This window comes from Astatotilapia calliptera, chromosome 7 (genome assembly GCF_900246225.1).
Source record: "Astatotilapia calliptera chromosome 7, fAstCal1.2, whole genome shotgun sequence".
NCBI classification, from domain to species: Eukaryota; Metazoa; Chordata; class Actinopteri; order Cichliformes; family Cichlidae; genus Astatotilapia; species Astatotilapia calliptera.
The window spans coordinates 24,288,681-24,302,198 of NC_039308.1; the positions used below are offsets into that span (position 1 = coordinate 24,288,681).

Here is a 13,518-nt window from a genome sequence, read left to right on the forward strand (position 1 = left end):
TTGCAAGAACTGAAGCTGTGCCCAATAACTTCTTTTACTTATTTAGTTTTGCTATAGCTAAAGCTTCCCTAAAATACTATCACTTCCAAGCTTATCCATTGCTTTTATCAGTGCTGACATGTTTTTCTGGCAGTTGCATATTGCAAAACAGTGGCAGTGGAGCTTTTGCATACCTGGGTCACGTGAATACCTTCTTCTACTGTAAGACTGGCTGAAACACTGACAGTCAAAAAGCTCTGAAGACCTACTTTTTTCTTCTCCATGGTGAATATTAATTAAGAAATCGATATTTTACTTTCAATAAAGGATCTGATCTGTAAGCATAATTAATACTGGCTTTTGTATCAACAAGATCAAATCTCATACTCGTTACACGGTTTTAAAAAAAATAGTTTGACCCTTTGGGAAGTGCACGTATTTTGTTTCATGTTGAGTTGGAGCAGAAGAGGTGCTCCCATGCCTTTCTGCTAAATATAAAGTTGGTTGAGCATAAAGACCAGAGGCAGAAGGAAACAGCTAGACTGGGTCTGTCCAAAGTTTATGAATTCTAAATACAACAGCCTCTAATTAACACACATGCTTAAAAAAAAAAAGAAAAAAGAAACGAAAATCAAGAGGAGGCTCTAGGAAGACGCTGAGTCGGCTAAGTTGCTGAGAGGGATTAAAGAAACTAAGCATAAGCGTATTACATTATAAGGACCAGAGCGTCGCATTTAACAGATATGGGAGTAGTTTAATCTTCTCATCTAAACTTAGGCGAGTGAGCAAATAACTTTATTTCCTAAAATGTGAAAACTTTTAATTGGAGACTAAGAAATCACTCTTCAGTGTAATTTAGAGTCGTAGATGGAGGACTAGTGTGGCCGAGCAATCAGAAAAGTAGATGAACGTTTTATTTATTTATTTTTTTAATCTTTTATTTGCACTCACTGCTGCAGCATAAGGTTCTCACCAGAGCTGCACCATGTTTTATAATATTTGTAAAACTGTTAAAAGCATCTGTGTTGCTGTAAAACTACTGGCAACAAAGTACTGTGTGTGTAATTTGTTCTTTTAATTGTGTGTGTGTGTGTGTGTGTGTGTGTGTGTAGTCTTCATGTAGCTGCTGCTCGTGGTCAGATAGACTGCCTCTCTTTCATCTTGGCTCATGGAGCTGACCTGTCAGTCACTGATGCTGCTGGTATGTATAGCTATATTCACTATAACTTAAAAAATAGTTTCTGCATAAATTTGAGAGTTTCCCTCTATAAATACTGTAAATACTGTAACATGAACAGGTGTAATGTACTGTCTGGACTGATACATAAGATTTCACATACGTTATCTCAACTTGCCTGTCTTCTTGCTGCGTGCATGTTTTTCTCTTTTTTTCCCCTTTGTGTAGGTTTTAGTCCTTTACACCTGGCTGCCAAAAACAACCACACCGAATGCTGCAGAAAACTCATTCAGGTAAAGCTCATGAAGTGAAGTTGGGTTTTATTAAGTTAAAACGATTTAATTTCCCTCCCCAAATGCCTTTGAATTAAAAAGAAATTGATTCAGTCTGTCAAGCCAGATATTTAAAATACATATACCCTGGTCTCTCAGTGTTAAGATGAGACATAGTGGTCCCCAACCCTGGGCCGCGAGAGTTGAGGCTTGGGTGTGAAATTTATGGTTTTCAGGGTTTTTATCGTTTTTTGTTTGTTTTTTAAGCATTTTTAACGTTAACTCAATTTCCCTGGGTCTTTTCCTGTGTGTTATGAATAAATCTTCCCTTTTTTGTACTGGTACTGGTGTTATTTTGTTGTATTTATCCACGACACCTTAAAGGCCAGCCTGTGAAAATATTGTCGGACATAAACTGGTCCATGGCGCAAAAAAGGTTGGGGACCGCTGACTAGAGCTGGGCGATAGAACGATAACGATATCTATCGCGATATAACTTTTACTCGATAGAGAAATTAAGCTATCGCGATAGACCTCGCCGCTCTTGTCCTCTTAAAAAAAAAAAAAAAAAAAAGGTCGGCCGATCCAAATTAAGTAGCGCAGAGCCGAACCAATCACAGCCGCAGCTTCACGTCGCGTGACTTGTTACATACAGCACAAGTGCCAAGCCGCACGTGTGTTTGTTTGGGAAGCAGCCAGCGGGTAATGGAGGAAATGAGTGTACCGACTAGAAAAATCAACCGAGCGTGACCGAAGAGAAAACAGATGACGGTTCCAACGCCGGAGAGATTGCCGAACGGAAGAGCCATAGAAGTTCCGTAGTGTGAAGGTATTTCGGCTATTTCAAGTCTGACAAAAAACAGAGTAGCGTGCACTGTAAATTGTGCCGAAAGCAAGTCTGGAAATACAATAAACTGGTGCATGCGTCACACTGTGCGCCACGTTATTGTTTCGGTGAAATGAATTTCTACAATACTGTTAATTCTACTCTCTGCAGTGTTTAAATGCTTACATATACACACAGTTACTGTCGGTCCACACATACGACTCGGTTCTGCTTCTATGCCCCAGCTTTGTTTACTTTTTCCCACCGAGGCTTCTAGACTTCTGATTGGCCAACATTTCTGCACGGTTAGGAATCTAGCGCCACCTGCTGCTTTGGCATGTTCATAGCACCGTTTTTCTTCATTTCTGCCTTTACGTGTGAACGGGATTATTTTTTTAAAACGAAAACGGAAAATCTCCGTTTTCAAAAATACCCATGTACGTGTGGACGTAGCCTCAGTCTCTGACTGGAAGCGCTAATTCGTCATTCGGCTTTTGTCAGACTAAAGTAACTGTTAAAACTGTTTGAAAAGCTCAGCTATACAACAAGGAGAGATTGAGAATTTCCTTTTAGTTCTCAGTTTATTTGATATTGACAAAAGTTAGTCAGTTTTGTCTGTTCTTCTGTAAAACAAACTAAGATTTATTTTTAGAATTAATACTTTGTTTCTAAGTGGAATTGACAATTTAGTCTGTTTCGTTTGTTCTATTTTGAAACTTAAACGCTTTAGCGGCTGTCTTTTGTGTAGTTTGCAATATTTGCCTTTATTTATCTGAAAAAGTCTCATGTTCCTTAAGTACATCTACCCTGTTGAACTTATTATGGGAAATAAATATTTAAATAAAAACAAGCTGCTGATTATTTCACATTTTACTTGTGAGCAACAGCACATTTAAATCTTACAAATATAGTTATTTGGCTTATATCGTGATAGATATCGTTATCGCCTGAAATGAAAAAAACATATCGTGATATGAAAAAATCTCATATCGCCCAGCTCTACCGCTGACATAGTTCTTAATATAAGGGCTATAAATTATGTTGGGTATAAATGATTAGGCAACATAACTTCAAGATGTGTTATACAACAAAGAACTGATATAAATATTAACTTAAGATTGTTTTGATTGTGACTGTCAGTGTCACCCAGCAGGACCACTTGTTCTTGTTTATGAATAACAGTGTGTGAAACCCACATCTTGAATCATCTTACTGTTCAGTGAAGATGCCTGAAACCAAAAAATGTTATTGCTTCATTTCTTCAATCTGCTGATTCTTGTGTGTGCGTGTTTGGGTTTTGGTCAGCAGATCTTAGCAGAGACACACACACACACACATCCAGCTCTGATCTGCTGACCTCACTTCCTCGTGATAGTCGGCAGCATCTCTGCAACATGCACCTGGCTGATCAAATAGTCATTCAAGTCTTTTTGTATATAGCAAAACACAGTACTGTGAAAAAGAGAAGAACCAAAAACATTCAGTCATATATTGTTGTGACGTTGGACCCCAACACTAGCCCGGGAGCTCATCATGCCAGCCCTCCTCTGCAGCGGGCCAGAGACCACACCCGCGCCACAATTGTTTACTGCAGATGTATGAATTTATGGTATAACCTAATATTACATGAAATTGCATTTGCCTGAAGCACCACTGGCAAACAGATTGTGGCATCAGTTCCTCAGATAATAAACTCCAGTGTGTATACACAGTTTATAAAAAAAATTGAAATTAAGCAAGCAACACACAGATACTTCAAACCAAATTTAAAACGTATATTTTGAGTTGTTTGGGGCCTTTCATGATTTCACTTGATTAACAATAGTCATTGCATATGCTGTATGCGTATACTGTATGCTATTGTTACTAATAACTTTCCCACTTTATCCAGAGTAAATGTCCTATCGATGCTGTAGATGGATCAGGAAAGACTGCTCTGCATCACGCTGGTAAGTATATCAAGATCTTGAGAGTCACTGATATAAAAAAAAAAAAGGCTGCTATGCTTTGGGGATGTGGAATAATATCTACTAGTTTTAAGCTCTAATTTTATTTGAATAAAATCATCATATTTGGTCGTAAGTGACTAAAATGCATTTTAGCCCAGTTAGTTTCTGTTAAACACAATCCTATTTTTCCTCACTCTCTTGTTTTAATTTCTCTTGTTTTGTTTCACCCCCTTCCAGCTGCTAGCGGGAACATCCAGATTGTCCAACTGCTGTGTGAACTCAAAAGCCCCATCAACCTTAAAGACACAGTATGTACTTCCATTCTTTCGTCCATTCCCCAGACTTATTTTTCCTGGCTCAATAGATTGGGGGGCTCTGAAACAGAAGAAAGACCACAAAAATGCTTCAATGAGTCCATTTCCAGGGAGGAATGTATTGAATTTGTTTGAGGAATCATTGTCCGTTTATTGACTCTGATTGTTTTATGTCAAATAGTTGTTAATCCACATTATAAAGGCTCCTCATTAACTGACTGCTTGAGGATTAATATTTGTGTGTGTGTGTGTGTGTGTGTGTGTGTGTGTGTGTGTGTGTGTGTGTGTGTGTGTGTGTGTGTGTGTGTGTGTGTGTGTGTGTGTGGTAAAAAAATCAGCGTACTGTGGGAATGCAAGCCGCAGACATGTGGTCTCCATTGCAGTGACGCACCATGCCTGTGGTTTCTGTCTGGCTGGGGTTGTGTGAGCATGAAATTTTGTGTGTGTGCATTTGTGTACAACAGAAACTGATGGTCTGTCAGCCTATATGAAAAGATGTTCTGTTGTTTCCGATTAAAATTAATTTTAGCAATTTTTCATGTTTAAATCAATGGCAGTTTGTATGTTCAAGCTTCTTAAACTGGTTCTTGTGACCACTTTGTACCGTGTGCTTTTTGGAGTTGTAGCTTAAGTGTAGTTTCAAATCCTGGCCCTGCCAGTTTCTTGTGACTTTTACTTGTATTCTTCATAAAATAGTAAGACAATAATAGACAATAAATAATAGACAAAACATTTTTCTTGATGCATATTGGACTGGTGAGAATCTAACTGTAAATAGTGGTGCAATTTGAATTTTGGTATTCATATTTTCTTGTTGAATGAAAGTGGTCCAGCCAGCGAAATCTGAAAATCTGTATGTGAGGTTTGCAAAGCTCTTTCTTTGTTTTGTGGACATGTAGACTGTGAATGCATGAATGCAGGCCGGCTTGTTAGCCTCGGGCATACGCTGTAATGTATATCTGTACCTGGTTATATAAGTTACTTTCAGCTGTTCTCTTATTCACAAGAGGTCACCACAGCAGGTAGCTCCATGCACGTGTGTGCGTGTATTTATTTACTTTTTTAAATGCCGGATGCCTTATGGGATGTTTCCTCCTGGGATTTAACCAGGGATGTTTTGCTTTGCAATACACTATGGAGTAACTCTGTACCTGATTATATATTTGTGACTTAAACAAACACTCAGGCAAGGCAAGGCAAGGCAAGTTTATTTGTATAGCACAATTCAACAACAAGGTGATTCAAAGTGCTTTACAGAGACATTAGAAACAAAAACAAATAAAAAGCATGATTTAAAATTGATTAAAACAAGCAAACAAACTAATTAACAAACAAACAAAACAGTATATAAAATCAACAATAGATAAAATCAGTAGTTAAATGTAAGTTTTGAAATTTAAGCTTAAAAGTGTGGATTTGGTGCTTTATTCAAATGCAGCTGAGAATAGGTGAGTCTTCAACCTGGATTTAAATAAACTGAGTGTTTCAGCTGATCTGAGGCTTTCTGGGAGTTTGTTCCAGATATAAGGAGCATAAAAGCTGAATGCAGCTTCTCCGTGTCTGGTTCTGACTCTGGGAACTGATAAAAGACCGGATCCAGATGACCTCAGGAATATCTTGAAAGAAACAGAGGGACAGCTGCTAGGCCTGACATGTGTCAAAGAATGTGTATAGAGGAGAAGAGGTAAATGTAAACTGTAATATGAAACCTTACTGCTGTTGGATGAAAGGGGAGGAGAAACCTTTGCTTGATTTCTGTCATTTATTTTTAAAGTTTCAGATAAAGAGGCCAGGATATGTACAAGTAATCTCTGTGAGCCAAAGTTTTTTCCTACTCTTGATTCTTCTATGATGTCATTGACAGTGGATGTCCTTGTATGGTCGTCTCAGGCACACAGTTCCGGCTGTGAGTGCAGCAGTCCCATCTACCTGCTGTTTAAAAAAAAAAAAAAAAAAAAAAAAAATTGTTTCAGAGCAGCAGCCAATCAGAAGAAAGCTAACTTAAAGGGCAGGCTAACTTAGAATAGCTGAAACGACTTATTTCAGAAGATGAACTGAAGGACTGCACTAAAGTGTGTGCAATGCAAATTCATGCTTTTCTGTTTTGGAGCCATGTGTGCCATAGCTTGAAATCTTAACAAAACTGGTAAAGTAAATACACAGATTGTGGAAATGGGTATAAAATTAAATAGATAAACTAAATTAAAATAAATATACATAAATAACAGCAAAAACAAAAGTAATGGTAAGAGAGGGAAAGAAGAAAGAAACGAAAATCCTGCTGTTGTGTGTATGCATGAGAAGATGGACTAAACAATACTTGTATTGTTTTGAATTCAGATCTAATCACCAAGTCATGATCACCATGGTCAGACACCTCCATTTGATAGACATCTTTTTGAAGTCTAAGGGAGCATGTTGTTGGTTCCACCTGATATCTATTTCTTGATCTAATTGGTATACTATGAAGGGCTCAGGTTTAAGCTCTCTAACTGTGCTACACTTGATTAGTGCCTACATTTAGCTCTTTCATCAGTATTCCTCTAATATTTGACCCATCTGAAGAAGTGGCATCTTCAGATCATTTGGTGGAATACCTCTTTAAGTGCCTTTAATATCTCTTCCCAAAATATTCATAGATTAAGACATGACTAAAATATAATAAGGATTATTTTTGAACTCTGCAAAGCTGTAGAAGAGTCCAAGAATAAAACTGTGGAGCTGAAAATTAGCATAATATTTAAAGCTCAGCTTTGGCGCAATTCATTGTTATGCCCTCATAATTCTTCAGCATCCGTGTATTTGGATTTGAGTGGGTTGAGATTTTTTACTCTACTATTTACTCTCCGTTTCTTGGCATTTCTAGATACTTTTTTATTGCCTGTTATAATTTGACATTGATATGATGTGCTCATATATTCATATGATGTAGTATTACACATTCAGCTGTTATCTATTAAACAGTTAGGTTGAGCAAGTAGTGCAGTAAATTGTTTACACACTGATGTATAATTATCACACAGTGAGAGAGCAACTGTGGATCGAGTATGCTCACTGTGGTCACTTAAAATCTTAACTAAGTTACTTTTACCTGAGTAATGAAGTATGTTTACATTTTACTTGTAAAGTAATGTTTCTGCACTACTTTTACATAACTGAAGGAGCCCCTTTAAACGGAGCAACTGGGAATAAACTTGATCATACACAAGCAACTACTGCAATACAGTGTTGTAGTAAGATATGTTTGAAATAGTCTAAGACTGCAGAAATGCTGCAAACACAATTAAGCTTCATCTGAGGTTGTAGTATACCATAAACGTACAAGTTCCCCTGAGCTGTAGTGTTGTTTATTCATCTAGATTGCTTAGGATTCAGTTGCTAAATGTTGGAGCTACCTGCTGAAGACAGAGGTGTGGTGCTCAAAGCAAAAGAAAAGAAAATGCATTGAAAAAGTCAGAAAAAGCGGTGTCTCTTTACAGAAATCATGAACTGGTTGCTAGTTGTTAGCCGCTTCATGTAGGAACTGTTGCCCTTTGAGCTGTGATATACTTGCCAACTTTATCACTGCAGGAAGGCTTTAAAAAATGTGAAGGAGGGCATAATCGTAGAGTCTTGCTTGTGAAATAATCATAAATTTTTAAAGATGGCGCCGGTGAGGTCGGCTGCCGTCACGACTGCTCCGACCACTTTTTCTTTGTCTTTGTTTTTTAAGTTAGTTTTCAGCGTTTCTAAATCGGCAAAATCACCACCATTGGGTACATTAGGTATGACAGTGACACTCTTGTTTCTATTGGTTTACAATGTACTCACAATTCGAAGTTTTTAACTCCGGATCCGAGCTGGCCGAGTGAGATCTTGAGGGAGAACAAAGGGAAGCGGCGGCGGCCTAGAGGGAAGCGAGCCGGCGTCAGGAACAGGCTGAGAGCTCGTGCACACCGCACACCTCTGCCTAGCATCCTGCTCGCCAACGTCCAGTCACTGGAGAACAAGCTTGACGACCTCAGGGGCAGGGTAAAGTTCCAGAGAGACATTCGGGACTGCAATCTCCTCTGCTTCACCAAGACATGGCTGAACCCAGCGGTGCCGGACCACGCCATCCAGCCAGCCGAGTTCTTCTCGGTTCACTGCATGGACAGGACACGGGACTCGGGGAAGTCAAGGGGAGGCGGCGTGTGTTTAATGGTGAACAACAACTGATGCAACAGTGCGAACGTTGTTCCTCTCACACGCTCCTGCACACCAAATCTGGAACTGCTGTCCATCATGTGTTGTCCTTTTTATCTACCTCGGGAATTTACATCGGTCATTATAAGTGCCGTTTATACAGTGGGGCAAAAAAGTATTTAGTCAGCCACCGATTGTGCAAGTTCCCCCACTTAAAATGATGACAGAGGTCAGTAATTTGCACCAGAGGTACACTTCAACTGTGAGAGACAGAATGTGAAAAAAAAATCCATGAATTCACATGGTAGGATTTGTAAAGAATTTATTCGTAAATCAGGGCGGAAAATAAGTATTTGGTCACCTCAAACAAGGAAAATCTCTGGCTCTCACAGACCTGTAACGTCTTCTGTAAGAAGCTTTTCTGTCCCCCACTCGTTACCTGTATGAATGGCACCTGTTTGAACTCATCATCTGTATAAAAGACACCTGTCCACAGCCTCAAACAGTCAGACTCCAAACTCCGCCATGGCCAAGACCAAAGAGCTTTCGAAGGACACCAGGAAAAGTATTGTAGACCTGCACCAGACTGGGAAGAGTGAATCTACAATAGGCAAGCAGCTTGGTGTGAAAAAATCAACTGTGGGAGCAATCATCAGAAAATGGAAGACATACAAGACCACTGATAATCTCCCTCGATCTGGGGCTCCACGCAAGATCTCATCCCGTGGGGTCAAAATGATCACGAGAACGGTGAGCAAAGATCCCAGAACCACACGGGGGGACCTGGTGAATGACCTGCAGAGAGCTGGGACCAAAGTAACAAAGGTCACCATCAGTAACACACTACAACGGCAGGGAATCAAATCCCGCAGTGCCAGACGTGTTCCGCTGCTGAAGCCAGTGCACGTCCAGGCCCGTCTGAAGTTTGCCAGAGAGCACATGGATGATACAGCAGAGGATTGGGAGAATGTCATGTGGTCAGATGAAACCAAAGTAGAACTTTTTGGTATAAACTCAACTCGTCGTGTTTGGAGGAAGAAGAATACTGAGTTGCATCCCAAGAACACCATACCTACTGTGAAGCATGGGGGTGGAAACATCATGCTATGGGGCTGTTTTTCTGCCAAGGGGACAGGACGACTGATCCGTGTTAAGGACAGAATGAATGGGGCCATGTATCGTGAGATTTTGAGCCAAAACCTCCTTCCATCAGTGAGAACTTTGAAGATGAAACGAGGCTGGGTCTCCCAACATGACAATGATCCAAAACACACCGCCCGGGCAACAAAGGAGTGGCTCCGTAAGAAGCATTTGAAAGTCCTGGAGTGGCCTAGCCAGTCTCCAGACCTCAACCCCATAGAAAATCTGTGGCGGGAGTTGAAAGTCCGTGTTGCTCGGCGACAGCCCCAAAACATCACTGCTCTCGTGAAGATCTGCATGGAGGAATGGGCCAAAATACCAGCTACTGTGTGTGCAAACCTGGTAAAGACCTATAGTAAACGTTTGACCTCTGTTATTGCCAACAAAGGTTATGTTACAAAGTACTGAGTTGTATTTTTGTTATTGACCAAATACTTATTTGCCACCCTGATTTACGAATAAATTCTTTACAAATCCTACCATGTGGATTCATGGATTTTTTTTTTCACATTCTGTCTCTCACAGTTGAAGTGTACCTCTGGTGCAAATTACTGACCTCTGTCGTCATTTTAGGTTGGAGAACTTGCACAATCGGTGGCTGACTAAATACTTTTTTGCCCCACTGTATTCCACCACAAGCGGACACGGTCACCGCCTTATGCGAGCTGCATGAGGCACTCACACAGCACCAGACACAACACCGGGACGCTGCGCTTATTGTGACGGGGGACTTTAATAGCGCCAACCTCAAACGCGCAGCGCTGAACTTTTATCAACACATCTCCTGCCCCACCAGAGGTGAAAGGACACTGGACCACTGCTACACTACAGTCAAGGACGGCTACAAGGCACAATCCCGCCCTCCTTTTGGCAAATCTGATCACGCCGCCATCTTCCTCATCCCAAAATACAAACAAAGGCTGAAACAGGAAGTTCTGGTTCAGAGGAAGGTCGCGCGCTGGACGGATCAATCGGTGGCCGCGTTACAGGACGCACTCGATGACGCAGACTGGGGCATGTTCAGAAACAGCTCCGATGATGATGTCAACGTGTTTACGGAAGCGGTTGTGGGATTCATCGGGAAACTAGCGGATGATACCGTGGAGACAAAGACTATCACAACGTTTCCCAACCAGAAGCCGTGGGTGGATAAAACCATCCGCGACGCTCTGAGATCCCGCACCGCTGCCTACAACACGGGACTCATGACGGGGGACATGGACCCGTACAAAGCCGCGTCATATAACGTGCGGAGGGCGGTGAAAGAGGCGAAGCAGCGCTACGGGAGGAAACTAGAGTCACAACTCCAACAGAGTGACTCTAGGAGCCTGTGGCGGGGACTAAGGACAATAACGGACTATAAATCACCAACAACCGGTATGACGAACGCGGCCGTGACTCTGGCAGACAAGCTGAACACTTTCTATGCTCGCTTCGAGGCTGCAGCTAAGGACTCCAACAATGCTAGTGTTAGCGGCGCTAACGGCTGCAGACAGGAAGATACTGCCAGCACCGGAAACATGCTCGTCATCTCCGAGCATGAAGTAAGGAGAGCCTTCAAGAGAGTGAACACCAGGAAAGCAGCAGGACCAGACGGCATCCCAGGTCGTATCCTAAGAGACTGCGCATACCAGCTAGCTCCTGTGTTCACTGAGATATTCAACATCTCTCTATCTCAGTCGGTGATCCCCACATGCTTCAAAGAGTCCATCATTGTTCCTGTCCCGAAGAAACCCCTGCTTCTCTCAATGACTATCGCCCTGTAGCCCTCACCTCAGTAGTGATGAAGTGCTTTGAACGCCTGGTCAGAGACTTCATCATTTCTTCACTACCAGACACACTGGACCCACTACAGTTTGCTTACCGTCCAAATCGTTCCACAGACGATGCCATCTCTCATCTCCTCCACACATCACTCACTCACTTGGACACTAGAAGGGGGAATTATGTTAAAATGCTCTTCATAGACTACAGCTCTGCATTTAACACCATAATTCCCTCCACACTCACCACCAAGCTGGAGCATCTGGGACTCAGCTCATCTATGTGTCTGTGGATCTCCAACTTCCTAACTGGCAGACCACAGGCAGTAAGGATGGGCGGACATGTCTCAGCCTCCACCACTCTCAGCACTGGAGCCCCCCAGGGGTGTGTTCTGAGCCCCCTGCTGTACTCTTTGTACACATATGACTGTGTGGCCACTACCAGCTCCACCACCATCATCAAGTTTGCTGACGACACCGTCGTGGTGGGCCTGATCTCTGATAACAACGAGACGGCCTACCTGAAGGAGATTAGGAATCTGGAGAACTGGTGCCAGAGGAACAACCTCCTTCTAAATGTCAGTAAGACAAAGGAGCTGATAGTGGACTTCAGCACTAAGCAGGAGAGGAACTACCAGACCCCTGTCATCAACGAGTGCCCAGTGGAGAGAGTGGACAGCTTCAAATACCTCGGAGTTCACATCACGCAGGACCTGTCATGGTCCTGTCACATCAACACCGTGGTGAAAAAGGCCCGTCAGCGTCTCTACCACCTCAGACGCTTGAGAGACTTCCAACTGCCCTCCAAGGTGCTCAGGAACTTTTACTCCTGCACCATAGAGAGCATCCTGACGGGAAACATCTTAACCTGGTTCGGGAACAGCACCATGCAGGACAGACGAGCTCTACAGAGGGTTGTGCGGTCAGCTGAGCGCACCATCCGCTCCGAGCTCCCTGACCTGCACTCAATCTACAGCAGGCGGTGCTGGACCAAGGCCAGGAAGATCGTGAAGGACCTCAGCCATCCCAACAACAGACTGTTCTCTCTGTTGAGGTCAGGAAAGCGATTCCGCTCCCTGAAGACCAACACAGAGAGACTGAGGAGGAGCTTCTTCCCGCAGGCGATACGGTCTCTCAATCACACCACCACACAGTACTGACCCACACATACACTTCTTACACACACTGGACATTCTGGACATTGTTTCACTTCATTACTTAAATCACGCTGCTGTTATTGTGTATATGCTGCTGTTATTGTGTATATATTTATTCATATTTCTTCATACATTCTTATATAGTTCTATATTGTGTATTTTGTTGTACAGTTATTTTATTTTCAACTTTAATTTATATATTTTATCTTATTCTCCCAGTTAAATTTACCCTTCATTCTAATTTGTGTTGTACAGTTATTTCATTTTTAACCTTAATTTATATTTTATTCCTTCCTAGTTAAATTTACCCTTTTTAATTTTTCATATTTATTTCCTATCTTATTCATAGCCTTTTCCTTTTTTGTTTTCTTTAGGTCACGAGCAGTTGTCCAAGCATTTCACTACATATCGTACTGTGTATGACTGTGTACGTGACAAATAAAATTTGAATTTGAATTTGAATTGTAGAAATTGACTATAACTGTGTCCTTCATTTGGTTGGTGGGCGCAGTTAGGATCCATTTCAATTATACCAAACTGAGGAAAAAAATTTTATATTTTATTTTGAAGTGAACTGTCCTTTTGAAAGCTCACATCACAAGGTGCTCAGCTGTCCTGTCTTTATAATGACTGGCTCTGTGTAACTGCTCATTTTCCTTATGTTAAACACAGTTTGTGATCTGCGTTGGGGTAATACGTGTACCCTGCTTTCGAGTCATAGCTCAAACATTTCTACATGGCAAAATTACAGCATTTGTGTGCATTCCTGGCAGCATG

At 41.6% G+C, this 13,518-nt stretch overlaps 1 protein-coding gene across 2 annotated transcripts in view; it reads left to right on the forward strand.

Moving 5' to 3' along the window:
* rai14 (retinoic acid induced 14) overlaps positions 1-13,518 on the forward strand; it is a 58,740-nt gene that overhangs the window by 28,709 nt on the left and 16,513 nt on the right. For both annotated transcript variants that reach the window (XM_026174008.1, XM_026174009.1), the window contains exons 4-7: positions 1,092-1,180; positions 1,385-1,449; positions 4,146-4,203; positions 4,441-4,511. In XM_026174008.1, coding sequence (XP_026029793.1) covers positions 1,092-1,180; positions 1,385-1,449; positions 4,146-4,203; positions 4,441-4,511 — 283 coding nt within the window. The remainder of the gene's footprint in view (positions 1-1,091; positions 1,181-1,384; positions 1,450-4,145; positions 4,204-4,440; positions 4,512-13,518) is intronic.